Source organism: Chaetodon trifascialis, chromosome 10 (genome assembly GCF_039877785.1).
Source record: "Chaetodon trifascialis isolate fChaTrf1 chromosome 10, fChaTrf1.hap1, whole genome shotgun sequence".
Taxonomy (NCBI): Eukaryota; Metazoa; Chordata; class Actinopteri; order Chaetodontiformes; family Chaetodontidae; genus Chaetodon; species Chaetodon trifascialis.
This window is the reverse complement of record NC_092065.1, coordinates 6304914-6329064: the sequence shown is the minus strand read 5'-3', so window position 1 is coordinate 6329064 and position 24151 is coordinate 6304914. Positions and strand designations below refer to the sequence as shown.

At 42.0% G+C, this 24151-nt stretch overlaps 1 protein-coding gene across 2 annotated transcripts in view; it reads left to right on the top strand.

The window, feature by feature from the left end:
* The window catches only part of wnt7bb (wingless-type MMTV integration site family, member 7Bb), a 30689-nt gene extending 7541 nt beyond the window's left edge, over nt 1–23148 (top strand). For both annotated transcript variants that reach the window (XM_070972230.1, XM_070972229.1), the window contains exons 3-4: nt 16567–16838; nt 21462–23148. In XM_070972230.1, coding sequence (XP_070828331.1) covers nt 16567–16838; nt 21462–21941 — 752 coding nt within the window. In that variant the 3' untranslated portion in view covers nt 21942–23148. The remainder of the gene's footprint in view (nt 1–16566; nt 16839–21461) is intronic.
* The last annotated feature ends 1003 nt before the right edge of the window (nt 23149–24151 follow it).

The window sequence follows — 24151 nt, the reverse complement described above, 5'->3', positions numbered from 1 at the left end:
ACTGGTGTTAATGTAAGGTTGGGCCTGAATTAACCCTTTGATTCAGGGTTAACGTCTTCTACTGTACCCTGCAGGACCATCTGGTGGTTAGAACATGACAAATGTTTGCTACCTAGTAGAGTTTTGTTCAAACTCTAGAATGTGGTCCTGTTAACCCGTTAGGAGAGCCTGGAGCTTAAATTGAGCCCTTATTTCTGTATTAATTAGGTTGCAATGCTTTAATTAAACATAGCTAAAGTGCACAAAATAAACTGATATATTTAAGATCTTGAAGCTGAAATAAACCCAAACACCAAAAACCAACCAACATGCAGCAAACTCAGACTTTTAGGGTTCATAATCTTCTTGAAATCCCCCAAATGTCACGCTGACTTAAAGGTACATGCATCTAAAGTAATGGACATGATTTTACAGCTGACTGCAGCAATAAAAGTGGCATCTTGGATCTGAGTATGTCATCAGTGTGAGTGAAATACTCAATGCTCATGATGCATTGGAGCAAACCGACAGCAGTATATACGACGTATGAGAATTTGCTGTACAGTATGGAAACGTGTTTGTGTAACTTTGAAGCTACTTAAGGGATAATTTAAGGGGAATATCAAGTTTCATGAGGTTAAGGGTTGTAAGGTTTGGAGAGTTGTGTAAGGGATAAGGCCACTGCATGAGAGTATGAATGTTATCAGTGATAGATCATCAAGTGTGTGTGTGCTGTTGACAGCACATTAAAGCACATGACAAAAATGGGATTCTAACTTGAGAGAGATGTTGTGTGCATGCGGGACGCTTTTTAGCTGCCTGTGACTTTCCAATCAAAGAGTGAAGAGAAGTTGCATAATGCGTGTTTCGAGCCATCCTATTGTCTCAGCTTCAAGTAACAGTACAAGAAGAGTATCAAAAATGTGGTACCAGCCCCCGACCCTCTGAGCCCCATGAAATATGGCTCTTCACAAGCCAAACCCAAGCTGCACACATCACACAGTCAAAACTCAAACCAGCAACACACAGTGTCTTTGACTCTCTATTGTATAACCATTCGCGTTGGCATTGCTCAAGAGGACTTCATGTACTGCTGATTCCAGCCCATCTTAGTTGTCCTCTTTTCAATTGACAATGTTGTATTTCTCCAGCATGCTTTGGTTTCTGTCGCTGTAGGTTCTGCAATGAGCCTGTTGGTTAGCAGCATGCCGTCCACGGCTGGCTATGCCAAAGTTATGGAAAAGCTACCGAAAGGCACTGGAGCCCTGATGGGGAAAACGTATGGTTGAAAAATGATATCACAAATGAGGAGACAACTAATGGTGTTATTGCAGAGAACGCTTGTCGAACCAAAATAGATGGACACATCTGTTGTTAATCGGGCAAAATTGGTTGTGTCCATGCCTGGCTGGCTCAAGAGTGTGTGCACATACATGCAGAAAAAGATGTTAAGCAGACAAACATTTACATTTACGATGCTTTTTTTTTGAGGGACTTGGCATTCCGCAAAGCCCTTTTGCATCGCTTTTGTTTTACAGGGACTTTTATATATTTCCTTTCATTTAGAAGATGCTTTGTTGCCATTACGTTGCGGTTGGGCTGTGCATTTAATCCAGTGGCTCTGTTAACAATCACTCCTCTTAAGGAGTAGCTGAATTAGCTCCAGCTCCCTCGCCAAAAGCATTTTTTCTTTGTTGTGAATGTGGCGCTTTCTTTTGTAATGGAGCTCATGTTGTTTTCCTCAACACTCAACATCCCCTTTCCTCCTCCTCGCCTGCGTTTGAAGGGCGTAGAGATTTAGGAATGATATTAGGCACTTGTTCATCAGAAGCATCTGTGCGTCTACTCTGTAGGACTCCTGTTTGTGTTTTTATGCATTATACTGTTTACCTACAGTAAAGCACTTCGTAGTCTAAAAATCTACATTTATTCTGATTCACACAGTCCATGTTCTCTAATGGGGATGTCTAAACACTGTCACTCATGTTTGTGTTTGATGTACATGCAGAGTTACATGTATGAACTCAATCAGGTTGAGACCGTTCAACCCAAATGGGTTTGTTGCCGACACGACATCCACATCCCATAATGGCGTCATGTGAAATTCATGCTCGTCTTTGCTCTTGTTTGGTTTCCATAGTGGATCTGCACAAATAAACGCTTCATGAGTGCATGACTGTTGGTGTCCAGTTCTGGTCAGAGAGCGATGACTACTGGTTGCCATGATTGTCCAATAATGATGGGACTTGGTGGCCCTCTGAATAAAGTATTCCAACGATGACGTCCTCTTTCAGACCAGTGTGGAACTTGATTTGCTCAGGGTTCCCATTGCAGATTTACGAAGATATTTTTGATTTGGGTTTCCGATGAATGAAAAAACACCCAAATAAGGTTACCAACTCACGAACAAGGACTTTTTTTCTGCTGCTGTTATACTGATTTGATAAATTCGAAAAAGAACACATCCAGCAGTGAAAACTTGAACTATCTGAGATACAGTTTTGGACAACTATGGCTCCATAATCTCACTCCGTGTTTCTGCTCTTGTGAGAAACTTTGCCTCCTCTCGAATAAGCAATTTCCTGCACTAAAATGAGTCCCCTGCGACAGGGATGCAGGAGTGCCGAGTTCTTCCTCTCTCCTTCAAGTGAATAGATTTATTTCTCCATGCCACTGGGATAAAAGGGAGAACATGTTGCATTGTTTGTGTCTCTTGACAGTGTTGGCATATTATGTGGAAGCCAGAGCTGCACTGAGGCACAAACAGCGGCTCCTTGTCTGTGGGGTCGGTAAACTGTCTAAACAGAGGCTTGTGCACTGGTTTTGTGATCGTACTCCTAAAAGTGTCAGTAACTGTAAAAAAGTGTATGTTTTACATTTGAAGAGAAAGAGTTCTTTCTATCTCTGGCGAGTGACAGATCGAAACAAGGACACACACCCATCCACACACACACAAATGTTGTTGTGTAATAAATGTGTTATTGATAAACTGCGGTAAAAAGCGAGCCAAAAGTCCAGAGATGAACAATAAATTCCCTCACTGGCTGGAACATTAGCTGCACAGAAAATAATGTTGTATTGAATTGAGCTGAACTGAACTGAGTAATCATCTCACTGCTGGTCATTATGTCATTCGGGACAAATGAAATGTTTCAATTTTTGAGCGTCTTTTCAGCTCTCACGGGTATGTCAATGTTACCTGATGAGTGGGCTGTGAGAATTCTTCTTTGATGTTGGACATTTAAAATAGGCAAAATGGATTTACAGCCTATTTGGATGGATGCCACACAGACTCAGACACCCTGATGTTAATCACTAAGCTCTTAATCATTAACGCTAATGCAGTCATTTTTCTAATAGCAGAAAGGCATAGAGTTTTGATGTTTTGGCGATCGTTATTACAGATTATGGTAATATTAGATGTATTCTGGGCACACATGGGCAGTCAGATGATTAAACAAATCACTTGTATAATCATATTCATGATCTATTGGAAGAAGACAAAGTGAAAGCACCTGAATAGTTCATTATAATCATCTGCATTGTCAACGTGCAAGCGCACACAACCCTGGTAATACAGGAGGACATTTACAGTGTGGTTAATAATTTCAAAACTCTGGCTTCTCACTTTCACATAACTGGGTTAGACAATCTGGGTCAGTTGAGTACTTGTTTGAAACCAGTGTTCAGTGCTGATGTTGGACTTGCTGTCTGGTCTCTGGGTTGTCTGTCTTGTTAATCTGTCCCAATTTAGTGAACGTGATATCTAGGGAACGCTTCATAGCGTTCACTCGGACTCCAAGATGAAGTGATTGAATTTTGGTGGTCTAAGGTCAAAAGTCAAAGTCACTGTGACCTCAGCTGGTGACTTGACTGAGTGGCTGCAAGCCTGTAATTCTAGTTTATTAATGTACTTGTGGTCCAGATGTTGTTTTACTACAGTTTGGGTCTTCCTAGTGATGTGTTCAGGTTTTTCCCGGGGTCTGTGCTAAACACTTAAAAAGAGACATGTATGAGAGATATGTTGCGCTTCTGTCTTACAGACTCATTGCACTATTAAAGCCAGCCTTGTGTCAGCTGTGCCACCAACCATCATCATCTTGGTTTACCAGAAATGCATAGCGCACAGCGACTACTCTAGTAGACTCTGGCTTTGTGCTAAACAGCATACAGTATTTCCTCTAAATAGTCTGGTTATGTGGATGGCAGTGTCCTTTAATGAGCCCAGATTCTATATTAACAATTTTTTTTGTGTTAGTGTCACTGCAAGGCTGTAGTGTTTAAGTTTTGCCCCTTGGAGGGTGAATCCTGTGTGAAATAGAACAATGGTTCCATGCTTTGACCCTCGATGAAGCTCACAAAGGCATGTTTGCTTTTCATCGTGTATTCAAGAGATTATCAATCAAAGTGGCGCTGGTTTGTTCATTGTAAGAATGGATTTTATCTGTTTTTGCAAATGAATTCGTCATACATCTAACGAGTTGCTCTGCAGCTTCACTGTTCTCTCTTTACGCTTACATGCACACAGGAAACTGCTCATAGGGAGAAGTCTGGTTAGAACTGATCTGAACTTTTTTGTGGATGTGGTATGGGGTAACTACTGCAGATTTACAGGGTTGAATGAGCTCATCTTGCAGTAACAGAGATTCTATATGTAAAGCTCCTTGACTGAAGACAGATTTATTTTTATAGTTATTTATTTTATTAGAATAGAGATGCATGATTGCTGCGTCCGCTATCCCTAAACTGTACTGCTGGATACAGGTGTGTGACTGGCTGCTGCATCTTGATGCAGCGGGAACGAGCTCTCCACTGCTGTAGGTGGGAAGTCTGTCAGTTGGGATCTGACAGTGCTCATTCAGTATAGCAGTGTCCCACTAGGTCATCGCGGGAGACCACAGACACCACAGCTACTGCAGAACTCCGCTGCCAGTCAGACACTGTGGAAAAGTGGGCGATTTAGTGTTTTCTCTCAACACCTTATTGTCAAACTGCCATCAGCTCGCACACGACATGCACAGTCGTGATAGTTTCCAGTGTTCGTTGCTCATGGCTGAAGATACAACCATGTTTTCTGACCATGTCTGTATGTATTATGGAATTCTTTAGCATGGCATATGAAATCATGGAATACACCCCTTCAACAAAATGTTCCAATCCCCTCTCCGAATCTGCAAATTCCCACATCATCATAATCAAGTACAGGGGAAAAGCTATTCCCGTTCTGCTCCCATTTAAGTTTTTCATTCAAATCCCCCAAATTATGAACACTAAACCTTTCCCCCTGCTCTCTGATCCAGTCTTAGTTTTGGACTGGAAGGAGGAGATGTCGGCATTTTTTCAAGAACTAAAGATCAGCCGACCGCAAGTCTAATGCATTCTCTCTGTGTTGCTTGCTCTTGGAGGCAGTCTTTCTCTTTTGGAGCTGCTCCATGGTATTACATTCGCTTTCCAAGAGAGCACACATTAATAGTTGGGTTATTGAGCATTACAGAGCCTGAGATATCTTCATTCAGTAGAGGTGATTCAGTTACAAAGGCTGGTCATTTGATAGTTATTTCGCTCTTCTACTGTTAACAGGAAAGTGTTTTCAGTTCAGACGATGGCTTCTGCTGGCATCTTCCCCGTTGCCTGACACTCTGCTGAACACGAGACTTGAGGCTAGATGGATTGATGGAAAAATGAAAGCATCCCCATGCTTGTTGCAGCTCTATCCCTCAACAGTTTCTCTTTTTGCAGAGAGCGTTGGCTACCTCATTATGCTCTAACTGACAAATTGAAGAACAACACCATAAACTCTAAGTGAGATTTGAAACTGGCAATTTAAGCGCGTCTCTGTTTCCTCTGCAAAAGCAGATTTAGCAGTCCTCTCCTTGTGCCCTGCTCTGTGCTGGCATGAGTTGGTACCTTCAGTCAGTAAAAATGTGGAATGAATTATCCTGTGCTAACAGAAATGGGTGTTATTGAGTGGCTTGTTGCAGTCTATTAAGAAGTAATAATAAAATTAGAGACAAATCCATCAGCGAGTCAGGAGGAAAGGAGGGGGTTTCAGGATGAGAATGGCAAACATGGTCAATCCTCCAATCACAATACTTGGCTTGATTTCTGGATGAATCACTCTATTTTAAATATTTCTGTCAAGACTGATCCCATGGCTGTGATTTGTTGATGCTGTTTTATTATGCACGTTTAAGCACGTTCACCCACGCGTGAAGTGCACTGAAAGCCCCATGTGGTTTCTGTTACACATCTCACATAATAAGTTGACGTGTTTTTACATCCAGAGAGTGATCTTTGCCCCGTGCCTCAACTTTAACACACATACAGTATCAAGTGAACATTATTCTCCTGTTGCATTTATTCTATTTCTCAACCGCGATGATTCAGATTTTGGTAATTGTTTCCACTATTACTGGAGGTATTTTTTTTTCCCGTCTTTGATATGTTTTGACTTGACTAAAAAAAGCCTCATCTTGCGTACCATCAGACATTCCTTTGGTTAACCACCTGTAATAGAGATGCCCTTCACTTAAAAGACCTATATGAACACCTCACAGCTCTGTTCAAATTGCAATGCACTTGATGTTGGCGATTAGAGCCTGAAAATGGACACCTTTCAACGGCTACTCTCAGCATCAAAGGCCAACACTGGCCCCCTTGTCATAAAATGGCCTGCTCTGGTTACTCTCTGTTTGACTTTCCAGCCAGTTTGTCACCGTCCTGATTCATGCTTTTCATCTCAAAGAGGTTTCTTGTTGTGCCGGCAGTGAAATATTACAAAAGTTCAATCATGCTGCCTCTGGCTTATTGCACAAGAATAGATGCAGCACTTGAGCAGGTGAGGCTTTAGCTGCAGAGGGATTACTGCTGTGTGTTTTTTAGCCAACAGCCACAGTTTGAATCATCTGCCGTTAAAAGACCATTCTGTTTAGGTAGAGTTCCAGGCAAGACATTGTTTTATTCATGTTACTTTGACATGAAGAAAGGCTTCAGAAAAGATGCAAAGAAAAGTCTGTTTTGCTCTGTGACCTACATCAAGCCTCTCTCCCATTCTTTTTCTCTTCAGTTTGCTCTGTCTCTCTCTCATTTACCTCAGATAGGCTCTGAGCTGCTGCCCCAAGCTGTGCTCCATAGCTAGAAACTCTAAGGACGAGAACAGGGAAACAGGATAAGAACCATCCGTCTGAGAAGTTACCAGTTACGGTCAAATGTGGTGGCTTTGGCTGAAGGGAGGTTGGAGAATAGAGGATGTGTTCATGTCTGTAGTTTCCAGTCCTCCTTTACAGTATAACCCGCCATCCCAGCCAGTCCCTCCCTCCTCCCTTGTTCACATCTCCCCTCGGAGGCTCAGAGTGTGGTGAAGGCAGCGGGGGATCCACCTGCCGGGACTGCAGGGGCCAAACCAGCCTCTACTCACATAAAGGATGTTTAAGTCAGCAGGTTCACTGAAGCCCACTTGTGTGGAAAGAACTCCCGGACAGGCACGTACGCGATTGAGAGCTGGAGATGCAGGACTCCGTCTAGCAGAGCTGCCTCTCAGAGGAGGGGAAAGGTCACTGCAGACAGATAGAGCCAGACATAACTCAGTGCTGAGGCCCTTTTTTTGTATTCCCAGTTTAAACAGTGGAGGAGGATAAGTGCAATGAGGATGTGGTTGATAGAAGATTTTGGATTTTGGCTTAGCGTTTAACATTCCATACCCTTGTAAAAAAGCTGAATTTGTTGAAGATTGAAGGTTTTGGAGTCTTTTTAGGTTTTGGTGCATTGTGTCAGAGACAATAGATGCCCTGGATTTTGGTTTTTATGTCTTTAAGCTATTCTGAACAACAACAGAAAATATGTGCATATTTTTCTTTCATTGTTATAGTTAATATCATTCTTGAATCAAAAAGATTGGTGATATTTTGGGCTCGTATTTTGGAGCCATTCTGGTGTCAATCAAAGTTTCCTGAAGAATTCTCTTTAGCATTCCAGATCACTTTAACTTTAACAGAAGCACACAGCAGCTTCCACAGGCAAAGATCTATGAGTCACAATCCTTTAATACATTGAATCAGGTGGAATTTAAAGGAATTACCATAGCAGCAGTAGTTAATGATTATGATCCTCACATTTTATTTGTTGTTGAAGGCTTAAAATAGCCATTCATTTGCCCCCCCCCCACACACATATCTAGCATTTCTCCTCTCATACGCTGCACTACCAGCTCCTGGTTTGAGGACAACAAAATACTTGCACATTATAAATGCATTGGCGGAGCTCCTACCCCTTCTCGGAATCAGTTGATGGTCATTTGTGGTGAAATAATATCCCCGCAGAATGCAAGTACAACATCACAGTCCAACCTAAGGCTAATAATGAACGGACGAGAAAATCTATTCGAATGACCATGTGGTTCCATTCGTGCTTTGTTTCATCATTTTGACAAAGTAAAAGGAAATGCAAGTTGAAATATTAATTTCGACCAGCTGAACTTTTTCAACAAACTCCTTTTAAGTCCTGCGGTGATGCAATCTCAAAAACAGACATTCAAGTTAAATATCAGCTTCAGGATAAACATTCTTTCCTTGAAAGCAAATAAGTCAGTTGTGCAGTGTAACTGAAGCCACCTACGTAGTCCACCCAATGATTACTTAGATTTTTAAAAACAGTCAAACTAAGTAAAGTCGAACTTTACTTCTCATATTCTAGCGGCTGTCACAGACTGGAGCTTCAGTTAAACTTGCTTGAAGAAACTGCAACATTGCCCTGTTTGACATATGAGCTCGGTCAGTTGGCTAAGAGTGTCATACCCACGACTAGCTTGATAAAGACTCAAAACTCATTCTTCAAAACTCTGGGTTTTTCAAGAGCACACAATACTTTGACACCGGTGAACTCTCCCAAAATCTCATCAATCATCTCCCTGCCGCCACGGTTTTTCCCTTTGTGGGATTAGCTTCTTCTCTGTTGGTCGTACACCCTACAGGCAAGTTATCAACTCAGATATGTAATCATTCACCCAATTTTGTTACCCCGTGTGGATTTAAAAAAGAAAATCTGTCATTATCAGAAAAGGATGTTATATCTAGGCTGCTATCATAAAAACATAAAATGTCTGAGATGCATTGTGGTGCTAAGCTACGAGCAAAACTGCAGATTCACTCCCGGCCAGCCAAGGACTTTATACCATGCGGATAACAGCATGGAAATGATGCGTGCATTGTGTTATGGTGGAACGGTGGTGGATAAAAGGCCCATTTTTCAGCCCATCATCATGTGGGTAGCCGTAATCCTCTCTGCCCTCCTCTACGTGAGTTCAGAGGAAACAGAGCAGTTGTATATGCAGTATGTGTGTGTCCCAGTGTGTAGGATCTTTCCCTTAACTTTATCAGATAGGAGAGTCTGATGTTTTGTTGTTCTACAGTGTGTGGGCTGTGGTCATCACGGCTCAGTAAAGGTCATCTCTTACTCTTTCTCTCCCAATGTTTCGCCTCACATCCCCTGCCCACAACATGCGTCTGGATCCAGGGTGGGGCCTTTCGTCCTACGCGACCAAACAGTGCTATCATCGCCAGGCCCCTTTGCTTGTTCATTCATGGGCTCTGTCTCTGTCTCAGACTGTGTGGGTGTGTCGGGAGCTGGGGTCCCTCTCCTTTCCCTCACCCCTCTCTCTCTCTCGCTCTCTCTCCTGCCCACCCACCGTCTGTCTGCTGACGCGGCCCGGGGTCGTTCTGGGCCCTGGCCCTTGGGCCCCTGTGTGTGTGTGTGTGTGTCATTTGCCCCTCCCAACCCCGCGGTGATGTGTTATCGGTGGGATCTGCGTCTGTCTGTGTCTGCCAGTGCCGCTAGACGCAGGAGGAAACAGGATGCGAGAGGATCAACTGTAATCTCACAGTGCGCTTTGTTCCACACAATCCCAGGCCGATCACTGTATTCTCTACACGCAGGGCCGCCACTGGACATTTACATGTGCCAACAATCACACCATGACTGGCCCACTTAGGTGAGAGCGCAGAGAGTGGGAGAGTTAGTGGGTTTGAGGCAAAGAGGTATTGGTAGGAGGAAGAGGATGTCAATAGACATTATTTGAGGGTTTGATGAATATCAACGAATATGGAAATGTTGGGTCTGGAGGTTTCTTTTGTAATGAGAAAGGAAACATGTCATCAGTGGCACATATTTGACTCGCTGATTATAGAGACGACGATAATGATATCTTCAATAATGCGATGTGGGACTGATATGTATCTGGGTAAATATGTTTCCATTGAAGATGAAACAAAGTCAAATGGGATCGAAATTGAGGAAAATCCTCAACACTGTCCTCAAATGAACTTGGTGATTACCATGTATGGTACCTACAGGCCTCCAGTTCCAGATCTGAGCAGGTGAGGTCCCGATTCGGTCTCATTATTAGGATGAAAGGGTGGGAAGAAGGATTTGTGCCTGTTTTAGCAAGTCTTGGTATTCAGTCAAAAAGCTTTATCTCCACCTCAGGGAGATCAGAGAAGAAAAAGGATGCTTTTGAGATGCTTTCTGCCAGCCCAATTTTCTATGCCTGGGAGGCAGCTTACTTAGATTCTCAGCATTTAATACCGGCAACGTTAAATACCCTCATAATTGTTTTAGCTTTACTTCTCAAAGCCCTCCTTGTTATATGAATCAAAGTCGGGACCCTACAGTGAGCATCTGTGCCAAAGCGTGTCACTTCCTCAGCTCCATGATGTGAGTACACTGAGAATGTGGAGCCTAGTTCTGTTAAAACAATATTATTTTATTGTACAGGAACATGGCTGTGCTAATTCTTCAAGCTGCAAACCTCACGGACCACAACTTTGTCTATAATTTGCTGGGAGCATATGTTCATAGCAACGGTACATAAAGCGGAACGGAAAACAGTAGTAGAGAGCGCATTAGTCAGTTCAGTGATTGGTATACAAAGCAAGGGGTTTTCCTCCAACTTTCTTCCCCTTCCATGGGGCCCTGGAGTCATAGTTCCAGCACCGGCTCGCAGTTGGTCAAAGCTTGTTTTCAGTATTTTTTGGTGTCATAACTTTATTATATATGCATAAGGTGGAAAAAATACTGTTTTTGATGGAACGTGCATGAACTCAAACTAACAGTGTTTACAAAAAGCTTAAGAGTATATCAGATTTCAGATTTCGACTCACTCTTCTGCAGAAGTCTTTGGTGGTATGTTTCACATTTTGAATTTATCTTTCTGTATAAAGCTTTTGCTTTTTTTAAATGAAGAGTGGGGACTTTTTTGGGTTGGCTTAAGGACACTTATTTAGAGAGCTGAAGAGCAGCAAGGCAGAGAGGGTAGGGGGAATAAGTAGAAAAACCTTCAACTTGATTTAGTTTAAAGTCACTAAATCTGCATGCGGCACCAGAACATCTACTTTGGTTATCTCCCCTTTCCACTGAAAAAATACGGTTTCATAGTAATTGAGGGAAAGTGGCAGGTGAGTTTGGGGAATTTTCAACTGCCCTGTCCTCTAAACGGAAAAAACCCTAAACTTCCTGTGCTGTTTCTAATATACTGTTAGTCAACATCACCCCAAGTGTAAAGACTCTTGGCCACCAGCAGGTGACACTTTCCCCTTTGTTCACTGTAGTGCCATTTGTCCGTGACAGGATGTCCTTGTGCTTAATGGATACGAAGCTCCAAAACTCCAGTGTGTCGTTGTGTTGTTGAGATGTAATTTCTTATGCAATCCAATCCTCCTCTGTCCCCGGGGTGTGAGTGCATGTCCGGGATGAGGGGGCCTTTAAAAAGCTTTCCCCTTCACTGCTCCACCAACAGGCTTGTCTTGTGTAGAGAGAGGCTATTCAACTGCACTGCTGGGCTCTGCCGGTCTGTGTGTGTGTGTGTGTGTGTGTGTGTGTGTGTGTGTGTGTGTGTGTGTGTGTGTGTGTGTGTGTGTGTGTGTGTGTGTGTGTGTGTTTTCCTCTGGCTTGGCAGGACCCCTGCCAGTATTCCAGCCTAAACTCCTTCTCTCCAACCCCTTTTCATCTGCTGAGTTTCCTCTCCTATCCTCTGATTGTAACCTGTCCTCCGCACCCTTGCAGTAATTAAGACATATCTTTGCAGCAGTGCTCTTACAGCTCTATGCTGATATGCTTCACTGCAGCTCGCTAAGGCTGCAGACCTTCTTATTTGCTTGTGCAAGCTTAAGTGTCTGAATCAGAATCAAGTTTTGTGTCAAAGAATCCTGACACAAACAAGGAAACTAAACATTAACGTATAGCTAACAAGATTACAAAAAGCTAGCAATGCACAACATGTAAAGTGGCTACTCTGTGCTCTGTGATGGGATAGGAACACAACAAAGCTGACCTTGGGTTGTTTTTGGGACAGAGCAGTGGCCTCCACATCCCTTGTCCAAGTTCCTTCAGTATATCTTTTCCCTTTCCTTCCTTGTCAGCAACATAGTCTAACCATGGCCTGTGAGCGGTGAAGAAAGCAAGGCCTGTTGAGGTCAGCGGCAGTGTTACAACATCAGCTAGTCTATACTACACCAGCGCTGCCTGTATAGTGTCGTCGGTTGTAAATCTCCTGTGCTGTGTCATGTGAAATTTGTCTAGCGGTGTGCCTGCCTCCGGCTCTAAACACAGATTGCCGTCTTAGCGGCGAGCCACTACATCCAGAGATTTCTTTTTGTGTCCCACTTTCGGCAGATGGTCAAAAGACACGACGGGCAGTGCAGCAGGGGCCGGTGTCCAAAGTGGTGTGGTGAGTTAATGTGAAGGCCAAGGCATACTGAGTCAGTAGCCTTGCTACATCTCTGTTTTTAGTCTCTGACACAGTGATATATCAAGATATTTAAAGCTTCTTTATGAACTCTTATACCTGTTCTGAGTGAGGCAAGGCCGGTCTTCTTCTTCCCTACTTTCTTGGATAGTGTAGCAGACACTTGCCACTAAACTCCATTAGACATCTGGTTTAATATTCCCCCATTCTTCTCTCCTGGATGTTTCCAAGTTCATTGAGGTTTTTCTGGTCACTCCAATTTTCCACTGGCAGCTAGCGAGGCTATCCCAGGGTGGTTCCTCCTGGAGGGCTGTCAGGACTCTGGGGCCAGCCTCTGTAGGGCTTTCTGCTGCTGTTATGGGTGCTTTTTCTCCTCCGCATTTCATCAACCGCATGGCTGTTAAACAAAGCACGGCCTTCCTTTCCTGAGGGAGTAAAATGCATAACATCCGACAAAAGACAACAGAGAACAGTTGTTAAAATGTTGTTTTGTTCAGTGCACTCAGACGCTTTGGGTTTTTCATTTTCTGTCACTTTGGGCCACCATAATGCTATTCAAATCAATTCATCACGCCTTACTTTGCCTTAATTCTAACCTGAAAATAAGACTTTACTGTTGAAGCATATCCATGGAGTGAATAACTCTGCTTTTGATTTTAAGTTCTTTTTTAATTATTAGAATTGTCACACATGATATGATTTGATTTGGATTGAATAGGCAGGATTTAGACTGACTGCTCGATACACATAGATATTTATACTCAGCAGCAACATATTTTAAGTGCTAAAAATCTGATTAACGATGTCTTCTTTGGTTCATTGCAAAATGAAAAAAGAGGGTCGTGATCGCCACCGTTCCATGGCTTGTGTAATTGGCTTTCATTATGGCCAGGCAGAGCCTTGGCAGTGCCAGACCCACCAGGGGGTGACAACCAGTACAAGCCCCATCATCATCATTTTCCCCATGAGCAGCACAACTCAATGGGCCCAGAAATGGGCATGCATCTACAGCACAGGGAACCACCCTTTCTCTGGAAACTGCCTTTATCCTGTTTTAAACATTACAGTGACGCTCTGTTTGTGCGTCTATGTGCAAATGTGTTCTTAAAGTGTATGTGTGTGAGGGTGGAGGGCAGTGTGAGCGTGTTGTGTATTTTTATGATGAGGGCCGTTACGTTTGCGTGCATATGTATGTGTGCGTGTCAATGCACACTGCATCTGTGCATGTGTGTGAGGTGGGGGCAGCAGAATGTTACCACAAGCTGGTGGGGCACAGCTCTGCTGCTAACCAAGGAAGCAAGTGGTTGTGAGTCAGTCCCCACCAGGCAAACCTGTGGCCATGGTATTAGTGCGGCAGCACCACTGCCAAGATAGGAAATTAACAGTGGCTTTGGGTGAAAACGTCTTTGAGAGTTCAGAAGAAAATGCCCCTGAGACAAGAATAAGAGGTGCAAAATCCTCTGAGGAGAGAAGAGGAAATGAAATAAAAAACAGCTGCAAATAACTGCATATGAGCAGTTTATTTATAAGTACTCAAAGCAAATTACTTTTTAAATGCTGAAAAAAGCTCCATAAAATTAGGCAATAGACAAATATAAACCCCAACACAAGCACATTTTACTATTCTGCTTTATGCAAAGCAGTCATGCCTAGGCTAGACTCCAGCTAACACTAGCAGCCTTGGCTCTATCTGACCGCACTGTCTGGGCCCATTAAATAAGGTAAAATAAGCAAAGATTTTACGTCTAGTAACTTTTAAAATTGTTAAAAGTTTATTTGGTCAGGCGAAATGACACAGTCCATTGTGTATTTTCTTCTTTCATGTCTCTGAGGCGTGTTTTGTTTCCTCACAATTTCCACTTTATTGTTGTACTTTGCTGCTGCAGATGTAAACATTTCCTCCATTTGCTCATTTTAGGATATTATTTCTGTTTTTGGTGGACAAGACTGTAGGTATGTCTGCAATATCTGACAGTTTATTTATTGTAGGTAGTGAATATTTAAAAAGTCCCAAACTTCACTTGGTGTTTCAGCAGATTCAAAACTGTTGCAGCATTTGCACTCAGAAAGTTTAAGATGTTTGTTAAAACTCTACTTCCTTGAAAACATTGCAAGTCCGTCACGTTTGACATTTTCGCAGCAAAATGTAGTGCAATACAGTGCACTGCCTGGTTAATAGTCACTAATAGCTCATAATGCATGACAGATGATTACAGTTCTTCTTACTAGATGGTGCTAGACTTAACTCAGAAATAAATTAGTCTCTGAGGATTTGACATTTGATTGATTTGATATGATTTGTTGTTTCTCTTCACACTCAAACCTTCTGCAGCGTGCAGTGACATCAGGTCACAATGTCCACACTAGAGTTACTGCTCAGATGTTAAGTAATGCAGTGAAGTTTGTTGGCAAACTGATTTGTAAAGTTTCTTGGCTGTTTCTCTTAAAGTCATTGAAGAAATGATAAATCATCAAGGAGCTTTTGGCTCTCTGAAGTGCAGAAAAAAAGTGCATTTTACCTAGAGAGATTCAAATAATTGCAACTGAGTACATTACACAACATACATCAAAAGACTTACAAAACATTCCCCTCTGCTCTGCGGTTAGCCTTGTTTCTCTGCTCAGCCCCTTCCAGATTACTGCCAGTTGAAGGGAGACCGGGGTTGTAATAGCCCACAGTCTGTTTTAGACCAGAGGAGGCCTTTTAAGCCAGAGTCTGTAGCCATTAGGAGAGTAGCAGAGAATTCTGAGATATTTAGAAGGAGAAAGGAATGGTTGTTGTCATTGACCTTTTGGCTAAATATGTACCATAGTCCATTGGCTGCCTTTTCATCTTAAATCCGTCATTAATATTCCAAAGTACTGTGATTTGATTCCATGATAAAAACTTGATTTGTTTTAGTGTTGAAACAATTTGTCGACAAACAAAAAAATCAATCAACAGCAATTTTGCTAACCAGTAAATCATTTAGGTAATTTCTCAAACATTTGCCTCTTTCAAAGGTGAGGTTTGTCCCCTTTTTGTACCATTCTGAACTGACTATGTTTGGGACATCACTATTTCTGTCATTTTATGAACTAAAAAATGAATGTTTAATTGAAAAATCAATCAACACAGTGCTTCAGTTCGACACAAGGCACAGGTAAAAACATCCCCCGTTTACGTTTAGCTGCTGATCTTATCTCACGTGCTCTTGGTACCATCTGGCTCTTGCTCCCCGGAGTGTCTCCAGTCTTGTCAGTGAGCAGTGTAAGTGAGGCAGCCAGACCTGCAGACCCCAGCTGTTTGCAGTGTGGGCAGCAGTACAAGGTGCTCCTGTAGAGGAATTCAGCACTTTGGACAGCACCTAGACCAGCTCTCCCCACACTGGAATTCCAACACTGCACTCTGGCAGGCTGGGCCCAAGGACTTTGTGGTCGGAAATGTGACCACATTTCTACCAAGGTGCAGGAGGGAAGCTGTTTAGGAGAGGGAAGGAAAAATTGGTGGCTTATCAAGACGACGTAGCAGACTTGGAATTTCCGTTCTGTTTATCAAGGTCAACATCTTTGCTGCATCTCATAATGTGACTGGAGAGGTGTGTAGAAAGTTTGCTAAGCAGACTTTGGGAGCTGCTTTAAGTTAGATATTTAGGTGTAAGGTTCACAAAACAGAGACAGAACGGGTAACTGTTGCCCAATCTGTGATTTTTGCTCAACATATGTTCATGTGTCTTTAATGCTTGTGATGGTGCAAAACATATACTGTGTTTTTGTGAAAGAAAAACAACAATTTCAAAATCATCTACAAAGTGATAATATCTCATCTCATTTCAGTATTCCTTAACAAGGACCTCTTTTCCCTCCTTCAGGCAGTCGGGAAGCAGCGTTCACCTACGCCATCACAGCGGCAGGGGTGGCCCACGCTATCACAGCGGCGTGCAGCCAGGGCAACCTTAGCCAGTGTGGCTGCGACCGGGAGAAACAGGGGTATTACAATCAGGAGGAAGGCTGGAAGTGGGGAGGCTGCTCGGCTGACATCAAGTATGGAATCGAGTTCTCTCGCCGCTTCGTGGATGCCCGCGAGATTAAAAAGACCCCACGCCGCCTGATGAACTTACATAACAATGAGGCAGGGAGAAAGGTAAAAAGGTCTTTCGTAATCTCAGATGCTTTGCCACAGGTGTTTTTCCAGAGGTGATCCAGAAAGAGCAATAGCAAAACCCCAGTCTTTTTGAATGAATCTAAGATATTATGAAGTTTTGCAACTAATTCAGTCTTTCAAGAAATGACCTGATTTAAAGGATCATTCTGAAATATTACCATTTGCGCGCATTTTTCCTATAAGTAATAATAACATTGTCCTTATCAAGTTAACTGCTGAGATATAGGACTGTGGTGACATTGCTAAAAGGAAGTCAAATGCAGCAAAATGCTAGACGAAACATATTTGGAAACTGTTGGCTTTAAACTTCCATCACAGTTTACAGAGTGACTCTGGTTTAACTTTGACCTATCACAGTCGCCATGTGTTCGCCAGTGCTATGAAGGATTATTACTAACATTTTGGGTGCACTCACTTTGTTTCCATCTCCAAACATAGTGGCTTTGATAATCTGGCTAAACTGTTTAAATTCATTTACAGCTTGGCAGATTGTTTTACTGCTCATGTTTCTTGACTCCCAGATCTCTGCAATTACTTTTTTGAGTACAAGGTTATGTCCTAAGTAATAGAAACGATGGCCAAAATGATAGATTCAGGCCCAAGTTGTAAGAAAGTGCAGTTATCCTTTAAGTGAGTCCTTGAATAGATGACATGAAATGACCTTATTCTAAAGACGCAAAACATAATATGACTCAGTACTCGACAAACGCGCATGTGTTCATGGATGCGTGCACAGATGCGTGTTAATGTGTTCCTTCAAAGAGGAGCAAACAGTCCCAGATAAAGAGCTAAAAGTCACACAGTCATGTGACAAAGGACTGTGGCTGACCAAGTTGCTGACTGATTGATCACCCATCTTGCCTTTCAGCAGCTTGTTTTGCTTCGGCCAATTATTGACATTTCTTTCCTTTCTAAGAGGGCGTCTTTTATTTCTAAGAGAGTTCGTTGGCAAACTTCATTATGGACATGTTTGTTTGCTATTAGTCATCCCAGAACAGTCACTGAGGACAGAAAAAGAGAGACTGAGTGTGAGAGGTAAATAAAAGAGAAGAAATGATGTTATGTTGACAAATGGATCTAATTAATAACTTGGGCTTTATCGTGTCCACTGGGAAAATGGCGCCTGGCCAATGGTTGCCAGATGGAGGACTGCCATCCCCTCTTTCCAGTTCCTTTCATGGAATTATGAAGTGTAAAGTCAGGAACAGGATATTATTGCAGTTCTCTGCACAATACCAAAACATGTCACTGCCATTTGACTGCGTCTATTCAGGGTGTGAAAGCAGGCCGACAATGCCGGTGTTAACACAGCAGACTGATAGGGTCTGTGCTGCATGCCAGGGTGCTGGCATGTTGGACTGTCAGGAGTTGGAGTTGGCACTGTTACTGTTCTCACTCTGGGGCTTGGAAAATCTGATTGCAGGAGGATGAGCAAAAGTCAGATTTCCTCTTTGCTGAGACAGTAGGAGCTGAACTCTTTCTTAGACTGGAAGAGGTTATTGAGGATAGAGAGGTCTGAGCCTTCACTGGGTTTACATTCAGTTTGTCTGACTCCATTTGCACACAGTTACTTCATAAGTCTTGGGTGGATAGCTATCAAATATCAAAAAACTACCGTGAAATTCAAGAAGCTTTCAAGACGGATTGAAATCTGACTGTTCCGAAAAACTCTGGCGATAAAACTGTATTGTCACTTATAGTTCATTAATGTGATTCATCCACGATTTAGTGTTAGTTAAAGGGTAGTTCTTAGTTAGCTTGCCATTATTTCTGTTAATTATTGTAACCCAACAGCTAAAGTACATGCTATTGTTATTCTTGTGTTCTTGCCACTAACCAAACAGCTTTTGGTGGATTATTACCACCCTCTAGATTGGAGTGCAGATCATAATTTGCATGTTTCCAAGGAAAGCCTGTACAGATTACCATCAGATTTGTGATTCAGCAACAGAGGTGTGTAAAATATGTCTAACAAATATATCAAGAGACTTGACAAAGAAATGACAAGTGCAAATGGGGCCTTAGTCAGCTATTTAATGAGAAGATTGTTGATTTTATGCAGAAGTTTATACAGCTTAGCTTCCTCTTCCTGATGGGATTTCTTAATTGTGAAGAAATAGTTTGTGTTTAAAAGATCTTGTTTGTTTTCTCTGTTCACTGCAGTTTGTATCATATTCCAGCATGTGCATGTGCAATATATATGTATATAATATATAAAATAAATGAAAAGTCTCAACATCAGTATATTCAAGACAAATGAGCTGATAAAAATGATCTTGATTCTGATGAGGGAGGAAGTGGTGCCTCCAGTGGGATCCAACTGAGATTTTGTTTTCTGATGAGTGATAAGAAGCATCATTTAAACAGAGAACTATAATTACAATAGATTTCGTGACTGAACTGACTGTAAAAGAACACCCAGTGAATCACCAGATCTCTTTCATCATGCGTCTGGGCTATGTGTTTGACGAGTGATCTTTAGATGGGAATCTGGTCATATTGGACTAATTAGTAACAGATCAGAGGCTCTGATGGACACAGTTTAAGTAAATGTTTCCATGCATCTGTCAGACTCCTTATGCCAGGCATTCCTTGTGGTTTTTGTGCTATACATTTTTGGAAATCCTCATTCTGAGTCAACATCTGAGGCCACATTGTTAGCTGACCCCCAAATTTTTTGAAGTCGGGGGAGCTCATGTTTTTTCAATCAAGTGTCCTCAAATCAGGAAACTGTGACCACATGACTCTGTGGATAAGACAGACAGAGATACTGAACAACTCTTGTGTACATTTCGTAAGTGTCTGATAGAAACGATGACTTGTGCCGCTGGCGAGGCGAGGGGCCAGGAAAAAGCTGTGCTGGAAACATGCCCTGCCAACCAAACTCACATCTTATACAACAACGACGCATGCTTTGTTCAAGCAAGTCAAGGGTTGTTAATTTGGTTAAAGGGAGTCATGTCAGGGCTGTTACAGACGTGTTAATATGACCCATTCAAACTCCACCTCCTCCCTCCTCTGTTTTCCTTTGCCTTTGAGAACAACTCAATAGAAAATAAAGAGGGCACAGTTTTTATTCCAAGGTTTTTTAGTTTCTTAGTCCCACGGGGCAAAGGATTGACACTTAAATACTGACGACAGCGCACAATATTTCCCATATGCCCCAGGATTAGGCAGCAAAGAGAAGACATTCAGCCTTGTGTACCATATGTTGGAGATAACCTCAAAGAGAAATTCAGTCCAAGTCTGAGTATGGGTGTAACATAAGGATTCTACATCACTGTATTTAAAATGACTGTTTGACTAAAAGCATCTGAATCTATAACTATGATGCACTTTCAACCATGTGGAGTGCAGTGCTTTCCTCTATTTATCACAATATTGTTTAAGCAGACAAATAAGCCTCAAGTTTCTTGTCCAGCTGTGAACAATTAATTGACTTTGTCTTTGTTTTATACTGCATGTGCAACACATTTCATGACACAACAATCTGGATTCAAATTATCCCAGATGAATGATAGCTGTATGGGATCCATGTTTTTCATTGATGTGGTTTAGGGAAGGTAGACAAAATTACAGGATGGAATATTACCAGTAAGTGTAATTTTCCCTCCTTCAGGACATGCAACTGCATGTCACCCAAGACCGAAAATTCAGATATGCTTGGATTTGTCTACTTGAGAGAGATCAGTCACTCTGTACTCAAGTACCTGTGGCATAAATGCACTGAATACACAGTGAAAGACAACAGCACAGTCACCATTTACCAATGCAGATAAGAAAAGCCAATTGCCATCACAGCTTTTACACAACAATTGAATAAACATCTTGATGTCTGGTTGATTTGACATATTTCGCATTTGTTTCCACTTACATAGTGGCACAGCACAAAACAAGCGTTCAGCCAGCATCGGGGTAAAACTTTGGTTGGTTCCAAGATAAACCAATGTTTAGTGTCATCTTCGCTCAAACAATTTAACCGTCAATGTAATGTTGTAATGAAATAAAAAACAGCCAGCCGTCAACAGTTCTTACACCAATATAGTTATAGAGTGATGTTAACATGTAATTCATTTAGGAACATGTCAGTGGCTTGGTGCATGGCGAGAGTACAGTTACTGTGTCATTTACTGGTATGCTTGTTTTGCATTTGCAGTGATAAGATATAAACTGTATTCTTAGCAATTTGTATGTCGTATAGCTGTCTGTGTGTCAATAAAGTGAAATTGCTCTGGTTCACCCAAATTACTTTTATGGCAGCATATATACAGGCAGAGGGTTGCTGCTGGTGTCATGTTTTAAACAATCTGAAAAGTTTCTTTGGAGACGTGACATTTGAATTTTTTAAATGTACTTTCACAAAATTAAATTTACCTCCATTGTATGGGTGTGTGTCAAAACCTGGACAAATAAAACCAAAACTATCTGCATGACTGGATACCACCAGAGGTTTTTGAGAAAGTATTCACAGTTAAGTTGAGCTGACTTTTGGAGAGACATGGTATTTGTTCTCTGTCCTTATTAATTTGTTGCTGGGAGTCTAATTTTCTGTCTATATTTGGTGCAGTTCTACAACTTTTTTGTCTTCTCTGTTTTTCTCAGGTACTAGAAGAAAGGATGAAGCTAGAGTGCAAGTGCCATGGCGTCTCGGGCTCCTGCACCACCAAGACCTGTTGGACTACGCTTCCCAAATTCCGCGAGATTGGCTACGTACTCAAGGACAAGTACAACGAAGCCGTGCACGTGGAGGTAGTCCGGGCTAACCGACTCCGCCAGCCCACCCACCTCAAAATGAAGCAGACTCAGGGCTATCATAAGCCCATGGAGACAGACCTCGTCTACATCGAGAGGTCGCCCAACTACTGCGAGGAGGACGCAGCCACAGGGAGCGTAGGTACCCAGGGACGCCTGTGCAACCGCACCTCGCCACATACAGACGGCTGCGACCTTATGTGCTGTGGGCGGGGCTACAATACACACCAGTACACCAAAGTTTGGCAGTGCAATTGTAAGTTCCAATGGTGCTGCTTCGTCAAGTGCAACACGTGCAGTGAGAGGACGGAGGTGTTTACCTGCAAATAAGGACGTGAGGAACTCAGTGCCAGGAAGTGAGGCGCCAAGGACTAGCTGAATGAGGAAGACTCAAGTGAGCGAGATGAAAGTGTGACGCGGAGCAGAGATTTTGAAATAAAGGAATGGAATTTACACTATCAGCTCTTCATGGCATCGTTTTGCACAGCAGAATCTATCTAATTTCTTTTCAGAAAGTAAATGCTAAATATCAGTAGGTAATACCCCAGAACTTTACTGTCACATAGAGATTGTGCTCATGTACTGATGTATCCACAGTGAAGTTGGGACTACAGGTAATGAATGACGCCCACGTTGGGAACTGTGCTTTGCACTCTGGGATTTTGTAATGGTTAAATTCGCAAGAGACTCATGCAAGGAGAGGGAACACAGTAACCTGGGAGTTGATCAAAATGACAGCAGCTGATGAGGTTGTGACTGGGAGAGATTTGTCAAGTCTTTGATTGAAAACTTTTAAGGGTTTTGTCGTATTTTCAAAGGGGAGCAAAAGTGAATCTTGACATGAATGACCCCCCCAAATTGGCTGGGGCTTATGTTGGAGGTTTGTAGAAATGAAGAACATTTTGTAAGTATGGTGCGTTGGGGTGCGCCAAAATCTGAGTGGAGAACTCTGTTAAACCCTCTGCTGCCAACTGGAATATGGTGGAGTATGTTAGTTTTCCAGTCACACTGGAACTGTCTGTTCTGAACACTGAAAATAAATTGTTTATTTATGTTATAGTATCTTAAAACGAAGCACTAACGGGTAGAGATGTCTTTTTTGTACTAAGTGTAAAGAAAAATACTTTTTAGAAACTGACTGAAAATGTGTGTCTATTAGAAAATGCCCCCCACCCCACCCCCCCATCACCTCATCTTTTCTTAAAAAGAAAAAAAAAGGTTTCATTGCTACTGGTGTGTTGACTACAAATAACATCATTACATTGTGTTTCACATTCAGACACCTTGGTTCTATTTTACTGTAGCATAGATTGTTTGCAGTCCCCCCCCCCCCCCCCCCCCCGGCAGTAACATCTATTTTGGATGCTTTTGCAATTTCAGTTAATAGACAGTAGCAAGAGAGAAAACATTTAACTGCAGAGATCCTTCCTCAATTCATTAAACATGAAACTGATATATTGCTGGATGTGTTGTCGAGTGCTGCACTGATATTTTCTATTCAGATACGACTCATGAAAATTAAATAAACTCCCATTTGACTCAGTTTGGCAGTCCATTACTAAAATATCAGTTGAAATTGAACCTGCAGTCTGCCTTTAGTTTTAAGAGAGATACTAATTAGTTCATTTGAAAATATTTGTAAAGGTGTGGTCAGTGGAGTAACAATTAGTTACAACTACACACCTACGGATATAACGAAAACCTATAGAAGAGATTATTGTTGTGATTTAGCCTGTTTTGGTACTGTACATGAAATAATAGTTCAAAGTTTCAATTTTCTCACTTAACACTAAGCTAACTTGGGTCTCATGGTTTACACCTGTTAATTCTCATTTGGTGCGACAGGGGAACTTTGCTCCAAGCTAATATTAGCTGTGTTCTGCCACAACATTAAAGGAATTCCAGTAGAACAACTTTGATCTTATTTGAGAAGTTTTGAACAGGACTTGCATCAGTTACAATAACATTGTACTCACCAGAGTAATTGTTGAGATCTGGGAACACAGTGATACAATGAAGTCTGACAGGACAAAAACAAGAATTCATATGACTAAAAAGTTGAAAAAACAACTGAAAACAAGCCAATGTTTCACACAGATTATCAAAACCACTTTGGTAAAGACAATAGTGAGGGTACCTAAAATGCAGAGAGCACAAGTACAGCAAGTACAATTGGTCAAAGCTGAACCAGTCTGTCAACTGTGATGGATGGTCTGTGATGAACAGACAGTTTGAGACATAATATTACCATTCACGTTTGTTTTCTCTTCCAAATAACTTTAGCTAACCTCCTCTTAAGCTATGTCTCAGCATTCCCAGATCAGTTTTATGAACTTGGTAAGAACAATGTTATCATAATTAATAGGAATGATGGCCAAAACTATAAAAATGAGTTTGGTGGTGTAACTGTTTCTTGACAAACAGCAGTGCCTCTGTGCAGCAATACGCTGGTTGCTGGTGGGAAGAGTCAGTGCTGCCTGATGTTGTTCTCAAAGAAATTGTTACAGCATTTAACCCCCCCAAAGCACATAAATGATCCC